Source organism: Pipistrellus kuhlii, unplaced genomic scaffold (assembly GCF_014108245.1).
Source record: "Pipistrellus kuhlii isolate mPipKuh1 unplaced genomic scaffold, mPipKuh1.p scaffold_m20_p_1, whole genome shotgun sequence".
Taxonomy (NCBI): Eukaryota; Metazoa; Chordata; class Mammalia; order Chiroptera; family Vespertilionidae; genus Pipistrellus; species Pipistrellus kuhlii.
Genome location: NW_023425404.1, coordinates 154,127,762 through 154,150,021, shown reverse-complemented (window position 1 = coordinate 154,150,021; position 22,260 = coordinate 154,127,762). Strand labels below are relative to the sequence as shown.

The 22,260-nt window shown below is 45.1% G+C and overlaps 1 protein-coding gene across 11 annotated transcripts in view; it reads left to right on the top strand.

The window, feature by feature from the left end:
- Positions 1–22,260, top strand: part of SEPTIN11 (septin 11) — an 89,783-nt gene that overhangs the window by 41,482 nt on the left and 26,041 nt on the right. For all 11 annotated transcript variants that reach the window (XR_006739723.1, XR_006739725.1, XM_045571517.1 and 8 more), the window contains exons 2-3: positions 6,972–7,086; positions 17,692–17,887. Coding sequence is in view for 9 of the 11 variants with exons in the window: in XM_045571517.1 (XP_045427473.1) it covers positions 6,972–7,086; positions 17,692–17,887 (311 nt within the window). In the remaining 2 variants the exon portion in view is untranslated. The remainder of the gene's footprint in view (positions 1–6,971; positions 7,087–17,691; positions 17,888–22,260) is intronic.

The window sequence follows — 22,260 nt, the reverse complement described above, 5'->3', positions numbered from 1 at the left end:
TCCAAGGGTCCTTGAGAAAGTGAGCCATCCTGATCTGGCAACAGAAAATAGACGGCCAGGAATTTTTCATCCCTTGTTGGCTTTCCTTGAGCAAAATGACAGATTTAGATTTATGCACCTCTGACGTCCAGCCTCAGGAAACCTTAGAATTCACCTTAGAACAGAAGACTGCTTAGAGGTTGCTTCTTTAGATCTCCTCATTTAACCGATGAGAAAACATATGACTGGGGCTTCAGTGACTTGGATCAATGTAATTATCATAAAACGAGGCGTTGAGAAGATTAGAGTCAGCACCTCTTGCCAACAGAAACCTCCAGCTCTCTAAATGAATGTGAAAAAGAAGTACTCTCTTAAAATTAGAAAATAACTTAAATTTTTTAAGGGGCAAAGGTCTTTCTAAATTGTAATATCTATCTTCGAAGGTGAAGATGAAGTCTGTTGTTTTCTGCATACATTAAAACAGTGTTTTTCAACCTTTTTTGGGCAAAGGCACACTTGTTTCATGAAAAAAATCACGAGGCACACCACCATTAGAAAATGTTAAAAATTTTAACTCTGCGCCTATATTGACTATATATAAAGTAATTCTCTTGAATAGGAATCAAATAAACACAAAGAAAGTATTTTATAATTACTTTATTATGAAATATTAAGTAAACAAAATAGTGAAAAATTATAAAATTCTTGTCTTGTCTGCACCTACGGCACACCAGGCAACATCGTGCTGCGGAACAGCGGTTGAAAAACGCTGCATTAAAACACATATCGCCTTGGTGACAGGCCCAGGCTTCCGCAGCCGCTGATAAGGATCAGCTGCTGTAGATGACGCCTTCCGTTTTAAAAGTAAAGAAGGATAGCACTTCACTTTTGAGTTACGGTGAATAGAACCCATCTGAGCACATTTAGTGGGCTAGTTTCAAGAGGCTCTGGGCTGGATTAAAATAGAAGTAAGAGAGAAGATGGGGGTCCAGAATGGTTTCCAGCCTGAATGGCATCCCCCTCCCCCAGCAGGAATGGGGGTCTCTGGCTCTCCCCCAGCTTTGTAAATGACACCTATTTAGGGTGGATTTTCTCCTTGCTACCATCCCCACGCTCTTCCATTTCCTTGTTGTTCACTCGGTTCTTTCCTTTGTGGTTTCTCCTCCTTGGTGAGCCTGATCAGCCCTTCTCCTGGCATGCTCCAGCCGCAGGAGAGCCCCGGGTTCACGTCAGACTTTGAAATCACGGCCTTCTCCTCCCCCCACCCCATTTAGGGAAAGGAAACCCAGGTTTCCTGAGGACCGGTTAAAGGCTGGGCACTCTCATACATGCCGTTTCCTTGGCTCCTCCCAACACCCCGCCGAGCGCTTTGTTTGTGCTGATGGAGAAACAGAGACTAGAGCAAGTAGGAAGCAAGGCTCTGGGGTTCAAACCCACGGCCTTCTGAGGCCCAGCCTTCGCCCTCCTGCTTCTGGTTACGCAAGGTTCGGAACATAGAACGTATTTTAAAGCAGCACTCAGAATGCAAGTGTGCGCACACATTCTTACATAATTAGTTCTGTAACGATTTCAGTAATGAAGTCAGCCTGGCATCTTCTGAAATACTTGTCAATGAATGATCCACTTCAAAGCACACATTCGTAACAAAGAGACCTTGTCGGCATAGAGGGCGTTTATCTGGAAGTCTTCTGCAAACTGGGCTTCTGTTATCCTGGTAGATTTGGAAGCTCTGGCCTTCTTAAATGGAGTCTTCTGATCCCCCCATCCCCCCATCACCCCATAGTTAAAGTCACGGCATTTATTACTGTTACTCTTGCGGCTTTATCTTTACTTATGTCCTTTCTCTGTCCCTGCATTGTGTCCGCTGTACAGGCAGGAGAAGTGTTTCTCAGTGAATAACAAAAATAGCATATCTTGCTCCCTTGTGCCTGAGCAGTGAGTATTTTTGAATAAACAAATAATTGTATCCATGTGGAGATGCTCTGAAAAGAGAAAAACGAGATTGTCAAGTTAAACACTGGTGATTTAATTTCATACCACAGAATTTAGTCACAGCCCATTCCAAGGTAGAAGAAGCATACAAATCATCCAAGTACAAAACTAGGTAGGTTAGCAAGTGGAGGACTACATCAATGACGGTCTGCCTACATAATGGCTTCGTGTTGGTCAAAACTAAGCCTTATATTATTGGCTTCATGTGCCACAGTTGCGAAAATCAACATCTACTTTCAGCCTTACCAGGACCAGTGAAAGTATCTACTATACGTGGAGCTACTTTGCCAATATGAACCCTTGACTTCTCCCTCCTATAGTTACCAACTTTAGAGAATGACAAGGTTAGAATATTTTTTCCTTTCTATTTTAACATGTTAGATTTTTATAACACTCAAATCATTGTATTGTCTGTGGCTACCAGGAACTTAGATCACTGGTTTACACTGGTGTGCTGCAAGAATTCTTTTAAAACACGCAGTACTGCCCTAGTCGGTTTGGCTCAGTGGCTAGAGCGTTGGCTGCAGACTGAAGGGTCTTGGGTTTGCTTCTGGTCAAGAGCGTGCACTTCTGTTGCAGGCTCAATCCCTGGCCCCTGTTGGAGTACATGCGGAAGCAACCAATCGATGTGTCTCTCTCACATCAGTGTTTCTTTTTCTCTGTCTCTCCCCCTCCTTTTCACTCTCTCTAAAACAAATCAGTGAAAAATATCATCGGGTAAGGGTTAACAACAACAACAAATATGCAAGACCTGACCTCTTCCCCCCTCCTTTTTTTAATTAAAAAAAAAAAAAAGACAACAGCCAACATAACGATAGCTGTCCAGTGAGAATGATTCAAAATTATACCGTCATGTTTTTGTTTTGTTTTTTGTCAGATCGGCAAAAAATATATTTTTTGCTGTGCCCCAGAATTTGAGTAGTTAGTTTGTGTGCCATGAGATGAAAAAGGTGGGAAATGGCTGACTCAGGTTGTGAGACAGCGGAGACTAACGGCACATTTCAGTTCCTCCGTGTACCAGCTGTCTGACCTTGGGTAAGCTATGGAGCTTCTGTGCTCTGGTATCTCATCTGTGAGCTGGGATTGGGTAATTAATAATAGTAACTGCCGCATAGAATTGTTAAGGTACATGAACTAGTTCATTCATGGTTAGCACTTTTCTGGAACATTGGAAATGGTCGGTAAATACTAGCTGTTATGATGATCATGGAATACCAAATAGCTTGAGCCACCTGTATGCCATCATTTTTTTCTTCTTCTTCTTGATAAGGAGCATGTTCACTGGAATTTCATCATAAAGACAACGATGGAGGTAGATTTCAATGGGATCTAGAAGGTTAGGTTATGTAAACATTGGACCTCCCAGATGGAGGAAACCGTGAGCGTGAACTCTGAGGGGAGGAACCTGGGATTGGCCCAGGAAAGGCGAGGAACTCAGGTGAACTGCAGTGTCCTGTGCTCCATGGGGAGCCGTGGGCGATCCAGTAGGAATCGAGGTTTGGGGTTAGACCAGGGAGGTCCTGAGATGGCCGGCCGGGGTTTGGGACTGTGGGCCTTTGAGTGCTGAGGTCCCTTTGCCGGCGAGGCACGGAGGGGATTAGAGGGAACAGGATCTGGGCCAGGAGACAGCTGGGAGGCTGTTGGATTAGTAGGACGAGAGAAGAGGATGTGCATTGCTGCCACTTGGGAATGAATACCCGGGGTAGGTGGGTCTCAAGCATAGATAAATGCCACTAACAGACACAGGGAACTCTGGCGTAGGGGTGGTGTAGGATGGAGGAATAGGATTTCAGTTTGGAGAAAATCAATTTGAGGGACAGATAGGACAACCCAAGAAAAACACCCCTTCATAGAAATTCAGAACTGGCCGAAGCCGGTTTGGCTCAGTGGTAGAGTGTAGGTCTGAAAGATCCCAGGTTCTATTCCGGTCAGGGGCATGGACGTTGGTTGCGGGCACATTCCTGGTGGGGGTGTGCAGGAGGTGGCTGGTCGATGTTTCTCTCTCATCAACGTTTCTGGGTCTCTATCTCTCTCCCTTCCTCTCTGTAAAAAATCAATAAAATATATTAAAAAAAGAAAGAAAAGGAATTCAGAACTGAATGCAGGCAGAGAGATCAGTGTCGGAGATCAAGTGCCCCCGTTCTGAGAGTGGTAAAGACAGAGAGGAGGAGATTGCCTGAAGGGGCCCCACATTCTTTGGGCAGAAGCAGCTGAGGCAGGAAGCAGGAAGCCCTGGAGTGCAGGGTTTGATGCCGCTGCTCGGTGTGAGTTACACCTCTCCTCACATTTCCCACGTGCCTTCCAGTTTTTCCAGTCTGTTCACGGATCCAAAGAGAAATGCTGGTTTCCCTTTTCTCCATCACATGCTGATGGGCAGTAACTCCCAGGATTCCTTTCATACTGGGCAGAGAATTGGGCTCAGATTATGGAATTTTAAAACGGCCCTATACCATTTACATATTTTTTTGTTACAACGTTAGAAGACGGAGACTGAAGACATACCTTCAAATTAAAATAAAAAATATTTTTTTTCAGGACCAAACTGTTTTATAACCCTTCATTTTGTGTGCGGTTTTTCTATGGGTATAAAAATACTCAGTGGATGTGGGGGTGGTTTCTCGTGTTTTGGAAATGGTGAGAATATGAGATGCCGAGCGTTGGGTCCTGGGACGAGAGCTATAATTACTGATTCTTTACCAGGACTGGCTCCTGGGTGGATATCTGAGATTAAAAACCCAACACTCCAGAATCCCGAGCAGGGAGCCACTCCCCCTCCCCATCCCTGGAAATTAAAAGTGTGATGGAGAGGAGAGGGGAGGTAGGATGATGGCTCTTCTGGGCCTTGTCTTCTCTTGTGCCATTTGCTGAGGGTCCAATTCAGGGATGTGACTGAAATGCAGGCTGGTGTGGCCTCTCCTAGCCTGACACACAGCAGCAGCTGCACAGCTGCGATGGAAAGATATCTAAATATAACCCAGACTCGTTCAAACCCTCCTCCCCCAGCCTTGGCGGATGTGGTCCACGCCCTAAAAATACCTGCTGTCTGAGTCTTGAGGTATCTGAAGAGGAAGGCATGGGTGAGAGAGTAGAATTAGGGCCGTGTGGTATGTGGGGGGTGGGGGGGACGGGCCAGCTACCGGGCCTGCTGCCCACGAGAGCCTGCTCTGGAAGCTGTTGGTGAGCTGCCCACCGTGCCATCCTGTTCAAGGATAAGTGCCCACTCTTGAGCCTCGTATTCACTGTTGGCAGGTTTCAAGGAAACTATTCATAGACGGAGCATCTGTTCTCTGTCCCATTGACCTCAAGCCTGCAGCTGCCACCATGGTATTCAGGCAGCGTGATGGCTTTCAGTTTTGTTCGGAGAATCAGGATTCTAGAGCTGGCAAGGACCTTGGACATTATAGCGTTCAGACAACAGTCCCTTAAAACCACTTGGTCCAGGGAATCACATTTCTCTGCCTCTGTAGTGACCCTGGCGATTTGGACTTGGAGTCTCTGTCCCAGATTACTTAAAGAGATCCCTCCCATCATTATCTAACACAAATAGGCATAAAGGAAACCTGCGTTTTGTTTTTTAAAAATGTTGACTAAGTGACCCTGGCCAATGCCTTTTTAAAAAAATTATTATTAAACTGTAAATTGGGAGCTCTTTTTCTTATCCAAATTTTAGCATTTTGAATCTAAAGTTCATGGGCAACATAACCAGAACACCAGGAGTTGTGTTTTCAAGAAGGCTTTCAGTGTCTAGTTTCTGGAATTCCAAGATTGTGGTATTATAACTGAAGGACTGTTGCTGACCTCTGCTTTCCTGGGAAGGAAAGGTTTCACAGGTCATCTCTAACATCCTTGGGATGCCTTCCAAGTCATGGAGGCAGTAGACATCCTATCTAATAAAAGAGTAATATGCAAATTGACCATCACTCCAACATACAAGATGGCTGCCCCCATGTGGTTAAAGATGGCCACCACAAGATTGCCAGCAGGGGAGGGCAGTTGTGGGTGATCAGGCTTGCAAGGGAGGGCAGTTGGGAGGGGAATAGGCCAGCAGGGGAGGGCAGTTAGGGGTGACCAGGCTGGCAGGCAGACATGGTTAGGGGTAATCAGGCAGGCAAGTGAGCGGTTGGGAGCCAGCAGTCCTGGATTATGAGAGATGTTCAGCTGCCCATTTAGGGATCAGGCCTAAATGGGCAGTCAGACATCCCTCGAGGGGTCTCAGATTGGAGAGGGTACAGGCTGGGCTAAAGGACGCTTCACCCCACCCCCATCCCCTGCACGAATTTCGTGCACTGGGCCTCTAGTCTATATAGAAAAGCCTAAGTGACCGTTCAGCCAGTAGCTATGACCCACTGACCACCAAGGGGAAGACACTCAGTGCACAGCCATGGAAACATGGAAGAGACTGATAAATCTCAGAGGGAAGCGGATACAAGGGAGGGCATGAAGAGATTAGCCAAATATCTTATTTGCATACTGGAGGCCTGGTGTATGGATTCGTGCACCGGTGGGGTCCCTTTGCGGATTGGGGTCCCAGATTGCCAGAGGGATGCAGGAAGCTTCTCTGCTGTGAGCTTGTCAGAGCTCCTTCGCTGTATCTGGAGAGAGTGTCACTTAGTTTTTACTGTGGGCTGGAAGTCATTTGAAAATTTTTCTTGAGTGTTCAAAGCTCCCAAAATGGTTGGAGGTGTTTTTTTTTTTTTTATGTCTTTTACTAAGTATCTGAAATAGTCACCTCCAGAAGCTCCGTTTTCCCTGGACCCGTGCACATGTGGCAGGGAGTGAGGTGTGCTGGAGACCATCCACCTGGATGTGATTTTGTGGAAAGAGCGTGGCTTTGAGTTGTTGGACCTTTAGTTGTGTAGAAGCCAAGAAGGGTGTGGGGAGAGAGGCACGCTCCTCCGGGCACGCCCGGAAGGAAGGGAGGGAGAGGGTGCTGTCCGTGCGCGCGGTGCCCAGGCGGTGCCGTTCGTGGGCTCTCAAACATGTCCCCTCTGTGATTCCAGAACGAAGAGCTCCGGAACCTGTCCCTCTCCGGCCATGTTGGGTTTGACAGTCTTCCTGACCAGCTGGTCAACAAGTCCACTTCCCAAGGCTTCTGCTTCAACATCCTGTGTGTTGGTAAGTGACTCACCACCTGCCGCCGGGCACGGAGGCTGACCTTCGGCTGGCAGGTGCCTGGGAGAGGGACTCGTTTCAGGAAATGAGCAGGATGGCATTTTCACTTTTTTTTTTTTTTTCATTAGAAAAGCAGGACAATAATACCCACTGTCTATCGATATGTTCCCACCGTTACCAAGATTCTTGTAGGTGGGTACATGCTTTGTGGTGTTACTCAAGTTATTTTCATTTAGTGGTCAGTTTAATATGTTATTAAGTCATTTATTTTCACGTTTGATAGGGGGAGGGACTTAGACCATAACTAGTCACTAGTTAAAAGCAGGAACTGAGATGTACATACACAGTAAGACCACTCAGAAGGCTCTGAAGCATGTGTTTCTAGGGTCTTTCATTGCAGGGCACCAGTAACCTTCATTAGGGGTTTTTCTTTCTTTTTTTTTTTTTTTTTAAAGGGTACGGCATCTGCCCTAGGATAGAGGGTCCCATCAGGATTCTGGGAATATCTTTTTTTTTTTTTTTTTTTTATATATTTTATTGATTTTTAACAGAGAGAAAGGGAGAGAGATAGAGAGCTAGAAACATCGATGAGAGAGAAGCATCGACCAGCTGCCTCTTGCACACCCCCTACCGGGGATGTGCCTGCAACCAAGGTACATGTCCTTGACCGGAATCGAACCTGGGACCTTTCAGTCTGCAGACTGACGCTCTATCACTGAGCCAAACCGGCTTCGGCATTAGGGGTTTCTTAAAAGATATTCTACTGACGGTAAGTAACATCTAAAACCACTCTAACTACTTTCATAAACGTACCGCCTTTAAAATGTTTGCTTTGAGCACAAAAGCCAATTTCAAATTCTGTCTTATATTTGAAATAAACTTTCTGACCAGTGGTCGCATTCACCTTCCATCCATAGTTGGAATCTAAAATTGACCTACATTTATTCCTGTTGGACAAATGGCCAGGGTCAGAGAGATCTGGCTTACTTGTATCCTCAGTACATTTTCTTCATACCCTTTGAACGTCACACGTCAGCCTAGGTCGCTGGCTGTGGTATTTTTCTTCGTCTCTCTAGTCAGATCCCTTTTACACTGAGAGGAGGAAGGTAGAAAAGAAGGTGGGGAGAGGGGGAGACAGAAATACCTCCTCCTGTTGGTTTGAAGCAGAAATGCACCTGGGACAGATGATGGCCTTGGACAGGCTGCTCCAGACGAAGGAGTGGCCCGGCGGAGCCGCAGGGCGGTGGTTTGGGCGGCATTGGTGTGTTGCCATTGTCCTCTGGGCACAGATCCCCAAGACTCCACTCCGAGGCAGAACAACAGGAATTCTGTGTTTCTGTAGAGCCCAGTGGACCCGGGCTTGGCAGAATGTACCAGACTCACTTCCCTTATCCACATAAAGGGAAATGAATTTAGAAAAGGTGTGCACTCCGTGTAAAACCACCATTTTAAAAAGTATATACTTTATAGATTTTTTTACAGAGAGGAAGAGAGAGGGATAGAGAGTTAGAAACATTGATGAGAGAGAGACATTGATTAGCTGATTCCTGCACACCTCCTACTGGGGATGTGCCCACAACCGAGGTACATGCCCTTGACCGGAATCAAACCTGGGACCCTTCAGTCTGCAGGTCGACGCTCTATCCACTGAGCCAAACCAGCTAGGGCCCACCATTTTTATTATATATATATATATATATTATTGATTTTGTACAGAGAGGAAGGGAGAGAGATAGAGAGTTAGAAACATCAATGAGAGAGAGCCATTGAACAGCTGCCTCTTGCGAACACACCCTACTGGGGATGTGCCCGCAACCAAGGTACATGCCCTTGACCGGAATCGAACCTTGGACCTTTCAGTCCCCAAGCCGACTCTCTATCCATTGAGCCAAACCGGTTTCGGTGGGCCCACCATTTTTAAATGATACCCATTGGGGTGGGGGGGGGGCAGGTGTTTCCCTGTTTGGAAGTATCCTGACATGTTGCATGCGGCCGCTGCACTGGGTGCTCGTCAGCAGAAAGCCACCGCGGATTGGCACGGGACCGGCTCGCTCTCTGGCGGGCAGTCCTTGGACTGCGTGAGAGGAAGACAGGACCAGGCAGCCCGCCCTCCGGCTTGCCTTCTCCTTGTCCCCACGTGAAGTGGAGCCATTTAAAATTCAGCAGGGCGCCTCCTGAGTGGCAGCTAGCTCTGCAACGTGGCATAAATGAATTGCCTTTTCTCTTACAGTAAATGCTGCTTGCAGAGCCTGCCATTCCTCATTAGCATAGCAATTTGTTGGCAATTTGTTGATTTTTCTTTTTCTTTTTTCCCCCCCTATTGAAAAGTGGGCTAAATTGTAGGCTGATTACTATTCTGGCTTCTCTCCCCTGCCTCCCCAGCCTTGTCTTCAACATCAGCTTCACAAACACATGGGAGAGTTGTGTCCCAGCTCCTGCAGGTTGGGAAATTTCCCAGGGGCACTGGGCTTGCTGGGCGGACCTGGTTGGACAGGGTGCATGGTGTGAGGTGGGGGTGCTGGCTCCTGGGCTGACCCCTCGTGTTAAATGAATAGCACCGTTACAGTGCTGGCCAGCATTCCTCCCAAGCCACGTCCATGCTGCCCTGTTGGGTCTGCAGAGCAGCTACTATTTTAACTCGCCTGGGTGGATGACAATACCTATGATTCCTAGATTATTTTTTAGATTCTGGTTCTATGCTTAGACATGTTTAAAATTGGTTTTTCAAACAAACAAAAATAGTTCATCCTTTCTGTTTAAAAAAACAATCCCCCTCTTCCCCTTTTGTATTTCATCCTCATTTCCATTCCACAGAATTAACACTGATATTCTTCTAGAAACTTTACTTCTTTCTGGACTTGGAAATTATTTTTGGAGGCTTAGAACAACATCAGTTTATTACTATCAGTATTACCCTGTGGTTCTCTAGAAGTTCAGCATGTGTGCCCCCGGGCTCCATTCGAGGCATCAGCAGGACCACGGTCTTTTCCGAACCTCTGGGACAGCGGTCGCTAACCAGTGGTCTACAGATCTCTGGTGATCCATGAGGTCCGAAAGGTTTGCGACCACTGCTCTAGGGGAGACCTCATGTCCTTGCTTTTCTAGCTTCTAATGGCTCTTGGACCCTCCATTTTCAAAGCCAGCAGCATTGCACTCCTCTCTCCCTCACTCTAGTAGTAGGAAAATTTCCATAGAGAATTGCTAAAATCCGGTTTACACTCCGTTGAGACTCTTCCTCAACCCCGAACACCGAAAAGGCCATACATATATTGAATGGTGGCCTGAGTCCTCAGGGAGGGAGCTGGGGGGAGCCCAGCGCCAAACACAAGAGATTTCGATGGGAAAGGAGACTTGGTCAGAAGGCAGACGGGCATGAGAGAGAACATATACAGCGGCTCTTTCACAGTTATACTAGAACTTCTTAATTTTGGTTTTAGAGATCATATGCTTCTGTGTTTTGATATATATAAAATTGATTTCAGAGGGGATGGAGAGAGATAGACACATCAATGATGAGAATCATTGATCAGCTACCTTCTGCACGACCCACACTGGGGATTGAGCCTGCAACCTGGGCATGTGCCCTGAGCTGGAATGGAACCCTGACCTCCAGGTTATAGGTTGATGCTCAACCACGACCCCACATTGGCCGGGCTGTGTTTTTTTCTCTCTCTCCACAGTAGGTCCTGGCTGTCCTTCCAGTATCTCAAGCCCACAGATTCTTTTCCATGACTCTTTGGCGCCCTGTGGTGAAAGCCAACGTTCGCTCTTTGGGACACGGGGGTGTCGGCATTAATATTAAGCATATTTATCCTCAGAGAGGGGAGTGCATCAAATCTTCTTACCATAAATATTTTACAGCAAAATATCTGTAGAAGAAAACAATTTTCTCTGTCAATCAATGGTCCCATCTATTTTTAAAGTAAGAGTCTGTGAGAAAAAGGGTTCTAGCTTTTGACAGCCCTCGGGGGAATAGGTGTCCTATTTAGCTTCAGAGCATCCATGGTACTTTCTTTTCGCCTTGTCATCCCACTGTCTGTCTGTTATTTTTTATACAGTATGTGTGTGTTCGCTGTTTATAGCATCATTAAGTTATTTTCACGTGATAAGTATGGAAGGGAATTGAGAATTTTTTTAAAAAAGTTAGGAGCCTAGGAAGGAAACTGATGATGATTCTCAGAATTCATTTTGTGGCAAGGTACCGTGGGTCTCAGACAGAGGAAATGATCCCGGGCAGAGACTAACCCTGGCATGCGCTTAGTCTAGTTTTAGAGGCACTGAATTAAAGGTCTGTTGTCAGCATCTGTCTCTCTCGAGCTCTGGAAAGAAACGTAACCAAGAGTGAGAGAGTAGTGTGCACTTCACCGGGAAGAGAACTCTTGAAGCTGAACTGGGTACCAGAGCACCCGGGAGTTCATGGTTCCCTCACTCTCCATCTTGCTGGAAACACACCGAGACACCCCAAAGCTGCACGCTGGTTTAAATAAAGCCCTTTCTGTCTTACCCATGCTGTATTACTCCGGAGAATCTAAATTAGTCACCATTTACAATTTAAATATCTTTCTCGTTCATTTTCCAAAATGACTCTAGCGAAACGCCAGCATTGATGCAGCCGTATGTGGGGTCTCTGTGCACAGGCAGACATGGAGAAAACACGGCAATGCCCCAGCTTTGGGAGGGGAACCAGCTCAATAGCAGGGCCAAAGTAAATTAATGGTGCATTTTGAAAATAGATATTTTTAAAGTAAGTCAACAATTATTGGTTTGAGGGAATGACAAAAGAGGAGTAGAAAACTGACCAGTTTAAGATTATTTTAGCCAAGGCTATAGTTGTCAACATAAACTGTAGGATTTTACAATCAAATCGTGAAATTTTTTAAATCTCCCTTCTTATATCCAGGAAGGCATATAAAGTGGTTGACAGGGTGAAATGAGTGAGTAAATGAATAGATACAATTAACCCGCCAAAGGTAAACGAAGTCAGAGATGGGGTCGGAACTCAGAGCCATCAGACCTGCCTGTCAGGAAGGCGTTTGCCTTTCAGCCAGTGGGCAGAGCATGGAGCAGAGCCATTCAGCAGATGCGTATTGAGCACTTGTTATGCGTCAAATATGTTAACAGTTTAACAATGGCAGGTTTATAGTATCTGTGAAGTTAAAATGAGAGTTGCCCTAGGGGAAGCACAACTTCACCTGGAAGAAGAAAAGACACATGTCCCCACATCTCAGTCTGGTTCCTGAGCGTCCCCAGGTCAGTGCGATGGACCCATGCGATGCCAGGAGTCACATGCTTTTCTTTCAAATCCCTCATGCAGGCGGTGGGATTAGCCAACGCATGTTCCATCAAAGGCGATTCTCCGAAGGGATGAAACGACACAGCTTGGGCACACAGCTCTCTGGTTATCTGGCTCCAACCAAGAATGAAAGGGAGAGTCTTTAGAGCAGGTGGCAGGCCTCCCTGCACAGGGACTGGCTAATCATTCCAGTACTCAGCCTTGGCCGTCAGAGTGAAAATGCTGCATCACAGAGCATCCATCTATAATTCCCTTCTAATTAATTAATAATATAGTCCTCCTAGTTTGTTGTTGTTGGGTTTTTTGCTTGTTTGTTCTTTTTAAAAAATATATATTTTATTGATTTTTTACAGAGAGGAATGGAGAGAGATAGTTAGAAACATCGATGAGAGAAACATTGATCAGCTGCCTCTTGCACACCCCCCACTGGGGATGTGCCGCAACCAAGGCACACACCCTTGACCGGAATCGAACCTGGGACCCTTCAGTCTGCAGGCCCACGCTCTATCCACTGAGCCAAACCGGTTTTGGCTGCTTGTTTGTTCTTTTAATGTCCCACTAAGAGCTTGTAGATTCAGTAAGCCTGAGAACTGAATGGAAGGGGCGGGGCTGCTTTCTGCTGTGACCTTGGTGTCATGCTCACCAGTGTCAGCTGGAGCAGAAAAACAGAAGCCAAGGTGGGGGGTGAGAGGTGGGGCGCTATAAAAGTAAATCTCTAATTATTCTAACAACTAAGCATTCAGATAGATGAACTTACAACAGAAAAAAACATACATACACACACACACACAAAACAAAAAAAACAAAAACCACAAAACAACAAGGGGCGCTACAAAAGTAAATCTCTAATTATTCTAACAACTAAGCATTCAGGTAGATGAACTTACAACAGAAAAAACATACATACATACACACATACAAAAAACACACACACACAAAACAACAAACTTGAAAAAAATCTATCCAAGTTGCAAATCTCAGCATAAAAGATCATCAGGATTATTTTTCTTTCCAATTAACTTTTAATGAAGGCCAGGTATTCTGCTAAAGAGTTTGGAAATACTTCAGAGTTGGTTGGTGTCAGTCATTAATTTTCTCAAAATAGTGTCACCGCTGTTTAGTAAGAATTGCCTGGTAGGCTTTCCGTTACTCAGTTGGAATGAACAGAAATATTCTTCTCAAAAGTAGAGAAAATGTCCTCCTTTTGGAGGCCAGAGAGAGGCCTCAAAACTAATGCACTGAAAAGCTCTCCTGGTTCTAGAATTACTTTTATCCCAAAAGCTGTCACTTCTTACTGAACTGAAGAGTACTTTTGGTGAATCACACTGCTTCTGGAGTAGCTGTATCTAATTACAGCTCTTAAAAGCACAGGGCCTAGAAATGGAAAGTAAAGCCCTCTGAAATTTAAAGGAACAGTGGTTTTCCCAACCCACTGATTAACCCTGAGCTGTAAGTAGGGCCTGGAATGCTAATTGTTCATAATTTCCTCCCTAATGTAAATGATCATTAAAATTACCTTAAAAAAAAAAAAAAAAGCAAAGCACTTAGTGTTCCTGATTGACGAGAGCTTTAGCTAATTCTCAGCCAAGTCAATGAGATGATAATTTCAGTCCTGCAATAGTAACGGAGAGTCCCTACCATGGAAATGGAAGGCTTTATTGCTGTCCTTAGGGAAAGAGATGAAAGTTGAATGGATCACTTTCTACAGACAGAACCTTTACCTTATAAGGTAGTTCTGCTATCGTCCCTTTGTCCATGGCCTGAAAATAAGTAAATCGTAAAATAAGTTTGCTGCACTTGAAAAAGTTACATGTGTGACAGGGACATAAAATCACTGGAGTACCTACAGTATTGGGTTTCCTACCTGATTCTAAGTACCCTAAGAGTGAGATCCCTGCCCTAGCTTGTTTGGCTCAGTGGATAGAGTGTCGGCCTGCGGACTGAAGGGTCCCAGGATTGATTCTGGTCAAGGGCACATGCCTGGGTTGTGGGCTACATCCCCAGGAGGTGGCCGGTCAATGATTCTCTCTTATTGATGTTTCTATCTCTCTCTTCCTCTCCCTTCCTCTCTAAAATCAATAAAAATATATATATATTTTTTAAAAAGAGTGAGATCCCTGTTTTCTTTCTGTATGTATTATACAGTAACTTTGATTTGCTCAAAGTTATTTTGTTAAGCCACGAATCATGGATATGTTTGTTGAGCTCTGTCATGTTAGGGAGCACAGACTAGTTTAGATTACTCTCACTACAGGCCTTTTGGTAAGAATATTCAGGAAGGTAAGGAAGACAGGAAAACATCTCAGCTGCTACACAGGCAGACTTCACGGAGATCTGGAATGACATCCAGGACGTTACAGACGTTCACTCAGTGTCTGCTGTCTCTTTTTATTCACCATTTTATGCCCAGCACCTTTGCTTGTCACATAGTAAATGCTCAAGTATTATTAATGACTGGAAGTCTGGTGCACGGAAAATTCGTGCACTGGGGGTGGGGTGGGAGTGGGGGGCTTAGCCTGGCCTGCCCCCTCTCACAGTCCAGGAGTCCTCAGGGGATGTCCTACTGACTGCTTCCTTCTCCGGGAGGCAACCGGGCTGATCAGGGGAAGGCACCATCTCCATCACCCCGCTGCCGTTGCTGCTGCTGCTGCCACTGCCAGCCGCGGCAGCTGCCTGAGCCCCGGGCCTTGTAGCGGCTGTGGCTTTGTCAGGATGTACATCTGAAAGACATCCACCCTAATTAGCATATTACCCTTTACTTAGTATAGATTGAATTTCAGACACTTAGCTCTATTTGTGTCTATCTGCTCTCTTCTATATTCCCAGCTAATGGCCTGTCAGCATCTTCCATTTACTGGAAGCCTTTGCTGCTTCGTGGCTTCTGCTTACTCTCTCTCTGTGTATCTTTTCTTATGCCTTTGCCATGTGTGCAGATTGTGTATCTCTCACTCAGACTGCCAAGGAGGGGAGTTCTGATTGGACAGACAGGTCGCTGCCCAAGATGGGGCACTGTCTAAGAGCATCATGGTTAGGCTTCCATGGGTGCCTCTGCTCAGGACGCCAGCCCTGGTTTAGTTCCCTGTGGTCACGAGGTATAAAGTATCGTCTTGCTCAGAAGAGGAACGTGGTTAAGGCAGACACTTAGAATATTATCCCCACCATAATAAATTAGAGTCTGATTGGTATTCATTCAGTCATGTTCCGGGTCAGATTCTATGGTGTGGGAGAGTACCACTGCAGGCTAGTTCCTCGTAGTCCCAGAATGTGACACAGTGCTTGGTATGGAGTAAGCAGTGGAAAAATACTGGCTGAATGAAGGCTGAAAGGAGAGGAAATGCTTTGATCTTTTGTGTATCCGGGGCCCAATGGGCAAGGTTAAAAAGTAAGGCAAACAAACTTGACCGACTCATCCTCTAAGTGAATCATTGCAGTCAATGGCAAGCCACACAAGGCTGCTAACTAGAGAAAGCTCAGATCCAGAGAAACTCCATCCTACTTCACTTTTGCATTATGTTGGAAAACAGTGAGTAATATGGAGTTTACGGTTGTTAAGTGGGTTTTGCCATTACAATGGGAGACTTGCCTCAGGGCTGTAAGTCCCAGAGTTCTTCTTTCCCCTGCAGTGGTCACCATCCTAACCGGCATTATTAAGACCCTTGAGAAGAGGAACTGTTTCTAGGATTTGTTGGGAGGGTTGCAGCATATTAGCATGCTCAGATTGAGTTGGAAATCTAACAGGGAGATTTTCCAAATTCAAAATAAAAAGTCTTTCCGATGGATAATATTCTTTGATTTCTACTTCCCTTTTCCCACCATCACATACTTAATCACTAACACCAGCACCTTGCCAACTATTTTTGATTCAGAATTAATTTGGGAATTAGAATGAAGGAGGATTTTGCTTGGTTTTATGATGAAGGTCAGGCTAAAGCTCTTTTAGCTCCTCATTTGAGTCTCGCCATTTGATTGGTAGAGTGGTACCAGGAACCTGCCACTCTGCTCTGCACATATTAGGCTCTCGGTAAACACTTAGTGACTTAAATTATCTGTGTGAATTAGTAAGGCCACTGTTGGGAGGTCATTTAACATGACTCAGTTTCATTGTTGCAGACATCACTCTGAAGCTGGGAGAGCTATCTGGACTCCAGCTGAATAGGAAAAGACAATGAGGGTCATATAGAGCAGTGGTTCTCAGCCTTCCTAGTGCCGCGACCCTTCAATACAGTTCATCATGTGATGACTCCCAACTACAAAATTATTTTTGTTGCTCCTGTTATGAATCATAATATAAATACCTGTGTTTTCCGATGGGTTGCGAGACACATGGGTTGAGAGACACACAGGTTGAGAACTGCTAGCAGGGTCACCTAAGACCATCGGAAAACAGATATTTACATTACAATTCATCACAGTAGCAAAATTACAGTTATGTAGCAACGACAATATTTTTATGGTTGGGGGTCACCACACCATGAGGAACTGTATTAAAGGGTCGAGGCATTAGGAAGGTTGAGAACCTCTGATATAGAGGACTGACACAAACTCATAACTATAGTTGGGAAATAATAGGCAGGCAGCTTTTGCTGTAATAGGAAAGTCAGGATTGGCTCTGTTGGCTCAGGGTAGGTGTTCGTCACACAGATGGGCTAGCACCCTGCTCTGCCACTTAATAATGTGACTTCAGGCAAGTTACCTACACCCTACCTGAGCCTTCGTTGCCCCGACTGTGAAACGGAGGGGACGGGAGCACCTGCTTGCTTCATGGAGGATTGTGATAGGGCTTAACTAGCTCAGGCATTGGAAGGTCTTGCCACAGCACCTAGCACAAAATCAGCCCTCCGTCACTTAGTGGGTGTGTGATTATTACCGTTATTTTCAAAAGCGTCGTTCTGGAAAATGTCATCCTTTATAGCAACAGTACCTGGTCTCAGATAATTCAATATAAAAGGAGTATGTCTTTCTTTCTAGTAACAGAAACTCAGCAGTATAATTTCTTTTAGGTAACAGTTTTACACACCAACAATTAGGAGAAGAGATACCTGTTACGTCTTTGTAATGTACAAACAGGTTGTTTCTCTAGAGCTATAGAAGAGTATCTTGATCAGTAAGTCCAAGATTTTTTCTGCTGAATCATTTCTAAAACTTACTAAGACATTTCTAAGGAGGTATTGGATACAGCTCACCGGGAAAGAACGGTCTTGTTTTGGAGGGCGTACTGGTGATGGTAACTTTTTTAGAAGTTGTACAGACATGGTCATGAAACACTCTTGTGAGGCACTGACACGCTCTCCGATTCCTCCCCTGTGGTCACGTAGGTGAGACGGGCATCGGCAAGTCCACGTTAATGGACACTTTATTCAACACCAAGTTTGAAAGTGACCCCGCTACTCACAACGAGCCAGGCGTCCGGTTAAAAGCCAGAAGTTACGAGCTCCAGGAAAGCAACGTCCGGCTGAAATTAACCATCGTGGACACCGTGGGATTTGGAGACCAGATAAATAAAGACGACAGGTATATCTTGGGATTTCGTGGGGATGTAAATGGATGAGGCAATGGCGTGACCGGTAAATTCAAATGCTGACTGTTCACTGATGATGGGAGTTGATCCAACTGTATCTACGAAAAGATGAGACATTCTCGTCCTGAGAAATTTTCTTCAGGTCAGAAACAGCCTGTGTGATTGATTCCAGCTAGTGTAAGCGGAAACGGGATGTGTTGGGAGGAATAAGATCACTTGTGGCATTTTTCCAGGAGGGCCAGGGAGCCAGGTTTGGGGGATTTCCCATCGGGAAAGTCAATCTAAAGGAATAGAAACATGTAACTGCCCCACAGGACAGTTAGCGGAAACCCCTGCCACCAGCCAGCGGTGACTCTGGGCTGGGTCCCTAGAACCGCCACCAGGTGTGTGCAGATAGCCAGATGCTTCCACCATCGCCTGCAAGAAGAACCCTTTTCCCTGTGTGACTTCTGCCTTGGGTTGCTCCTAAAAACCCTAAGTGAAGAAAACATTTTTTATGAAAGATCTGTTGGGAAAATCTTAGTGTCTGGCTGACTTTTAAATATCACATTTTATCTCAAAAGAAGTTTGAGAAAGTTAAAATAAAACTGTCTCAGGCCCAAAGATGCGTTCAGGAGGGGGGCTTCCAGGGACATTTTTGAGCAGTGACAGCATTATGGGAATAAAACACCACGTCAACCAATGATGGTATGTTTACTTAGTGCTCAGAAACTTCATTAGGTTTTTCTTGTTTGGATTTTTATTCAAAACTATGTATGTTATATACATGTGTTTTGTATAAAGGAACTTGAACTATTTCTTATCTAGAAATGTGCATTGCCTAGATCAGTGGTCGGCAAACTGTAGCTCACGAGCCACCTGTGGCTCTTTGGCCCCTTGAGTGTGGCTCTTCCACAAAATACCACGTGCGGGTGCACACGTACAGTGCGATTAAAACTTTGTGGCCCATGTGCAGAAGTTGTTTTTTGGCCTGGGCGAGTCTATTTTGAAGAAGTGGCGTTAGAACACTCAAGGGGCCAAAGAGCCGCATGTGGCTCGTGAGCTGCGGTTTGCTGACCACTGGCCTAGATAGATATGGGGGGGGGTGGGGGGGTGCGCAAAAAAGTAGGTTTACAGTTGTTTGTATGGAAAGTAATACAATAATTAATAAATAGTAATATAAGAATTAAGTCTGTTTCGTGTACTCACGACTAAAAACCTACTTTTGCCCACCCTGGATTTTAACTCTCCCTTATCTATATGAGCACCATGATAGTGACAGAGAAATACGTAATTCCTTATATAGCTGAGCTCTATTTTTATCTATAGAGCAATTTAAATGTTCTTCAATAAACATTGTCCGGTAATAACAGAAGAACGTGTTAGACGTAGTGAGAGATGTCATTTTGCTGGTCAAAATGGACTATCTGTACATTGTGTAGGAGTCGGGGACAGCTGAGCTCAGCCCCTGCAGCTGAGCAGTTGCTCTTAACTTACGGCCTCAGTGCCAAGCAACGATGGCGAGGCTATTGCCTGAAGGCTGTTGGTAATGCCAAGTGGAGTGGATGAAGAGAAAACCCTGGTGACCCGATGAAGAGCACAGGTGCATTGTGGGAGCCCAGGAGAGAGCTGGGGCTCCTGGTCACTGAGCAATCCCAGTGCACACTCAGAGCAAGGCGTGTCTCCATCTCCAACCCGCACGGTTTCTCCCTGGGGTTAAAGTCTGTGCACTCCGTTGGGAAGGCAGCAACTGGACCCTTTTAGGATCCCCTTCTGCAGGAATGAGACTGTCCTCCAGCATCCAGCTGCTGAGATGCCACGTGCTATTCCAGCTCAGCGTCCTGCTTCAGTCCTGCCCCTACGCTTGTGCCCCGCCTCTAACCAGGCACTTTGCCTTAGATGGGTGAGTATGCACTCACCTGCTCTGACCAACAAGTGGCTGGTCCTGTGCCGATCCTCATCGCTGCAGCTGGAGGCCTCTTTAAGAAATTATCTGACTCATTTGGGTCAAATAGTAGTCTCCAAGGAGATTTAGAAGAGAGGAAGTGTGATATTAACCTAACCTAGATACCAAATATTTTTTTTTCTTCTGAAATTTCTTGACAGCTGTTGCATAACATCTTTCAGTGGCATTTAGAACTCTGTGCCCCAGAAGGCAGTGTTGACACTATGGACTGTGAGCCCAAATGACTACTGTTTAAAATAGTTGTTCAGATAGGCCCTGCGTCCATCAAAAAATTGGAAGTGGGATACGCATTTTTGCAATGTTATGTAACCGTATGGTAAAGGATGTGCTGTGTCTCTGAACCCATGATTATTTTACTAGTGTGGGGATTAGGCAAGCTTTTCTGCCATTGATGCAAGACCTCAAGAATGTCCCAGTTTGTTTATATAGGCTTCGGACATGTCAGCATTCCTGCAGCATTATCTGCCTGGGACCAGGCTAGCTAGAAGGAGGCAGGAAGAGAGATCTGGTAAGGTTTCCTGTTATGTTTAATAGCAGGTTAACTCTTTGTGGATTAAGGACTTCCTTGTTTTGTTGTCTGTGCTCTTCAGTGAAGAAGGAAAGGGGTCTGGAGAAGGAGGAAACCAAATGTTGCTGTAGAGCTGGAAATCGAATAATTAGCCCTTCCTTTGGGAGATGGAGATAGACTGACAGTGGCTTATTAACTAGAATGATAAACAGCCTGAAGAGCATGAATGGTTAAAATTCACTTAGAGAGAATCCTCAAACTTATGAAGTCTTCATTAGAGTTATAAAAATGGAATTGAAGTAGACTGTTTGGTCTTTGATTTCTAATTTTTTTTTTAACATGAAAAAAAATTTAAATATATTTTATTGATTTTTTTACAGAGAGGAAGGGAGAGGGATAGAGAATTAGAAACATCAGTGAGAGAGAAACATTGATTAGCCACCTCCTGCACACCTCCTCCTACTGGTGATGTGCCTGCAACCAAGGTACATGCTCTTGACCAGTATCAAACCTGGGACATTTCAGTCCACAGGCCAATGCTCTATCCACTGAGCCAAACTGGTTAGGGCGAATTTTTTTTTTTTTTTTAAATAATGAAAATTAACTTTGGCTAACAGATAGCAAGATAATATATATATATATATATATATATATATATATATATATATATATATATATATATATATATATATATATATATATATGTGGTAGGTGCCTGGTCATTTATAAAATTGAGAGTCAGCCCTGAATGATGGCATTGGCTATTTTGCACGAATGATCAGTGGGTGGATAAGAAATTTTGTGTGGACATATAGTCCATCAGTTTCATAGTCAAACATTTGCCCTTTTATTGTGTTGTTCATGGCTGGAGGAATGTGAAAAAAATGAGTGGTGGGTAAAAGGGAATAGCCCCATGCCATAAAAGGAAATCATGTGAAAATGGAAGGGCTGGATATGATGTGCTCTCCCCGCCCCCCATTTCCTCTGGTTTACATGGCTGCCATCCAGGGACGTTAGCATCGGCCACACTGAATATAAATAGGTGTCCTTTCTATAAGAAGGGAAGCTGGCAAAAGGCAAAATAGGGAGTCAGCGTCCTTGTCTTTGTCACTGAAATGCTGGGAAGGGAAGTGGAGAGGAGAGGAGACAGGGCAGAGGATTTGTGTGAAGGGTTGTGAACAGAGGATCAAGCCACTGGAACTATTTCATCAGCATAATTAAATATTCCACACAGGACTAGTGATTTGGGTAGAGTTCTCCCGGAGTGCATTTCTTATTAGATTAGATCAGTGTTTCCCAAACTTTTGACATATGTGTACCCCTTCTATAATTTTCGTCTCGCTGGGTACCCCTCGTACTCATGAGAACAGAGAATTAGGCGCAGCTAAGCACGGTGCAGTGCATATCCCCACCAAACTCCGGTGCAACACGTACCCCCACCAAACTCTTCCCATACCCCTGGGGGTACGCGTACCACACTTTGGGAAACACTGGGTTAGATCAATACACAAAATAGATGGGCTTTTGTGTGTGGGAGGTAGGAAGGGGAAACCGAGGTTTCCGCCTTGACCAGCGGTGTGGATGGAGGTGCCATCCGCTGTGCTGAGGGATGTGGGAAAGTGTGGGCTTGGGGGCAAGATGAAGTGTTTGGTTTTAGACTCATTTCGCTAGGAGAGCACCTGGAGACATCTAGTAGGCAGTCGGATGCTCAGGTGAAGGATTGGAGCTGGAAGTGGAGATTTGTGGATCATCATCGGGTGGGTGGCAAATGAAACAGGAAAAGCTGTGACTTTCCAGGGAGACCATGCAGAGAAAAAGGAGATGGAAAGATTGGCCAGCACTCCGTAACAGGAAGCCAGAGGAGGCCTGAGATGTAAGGGAACAATAGATTTCCTCAGCTATATTGAATCTAG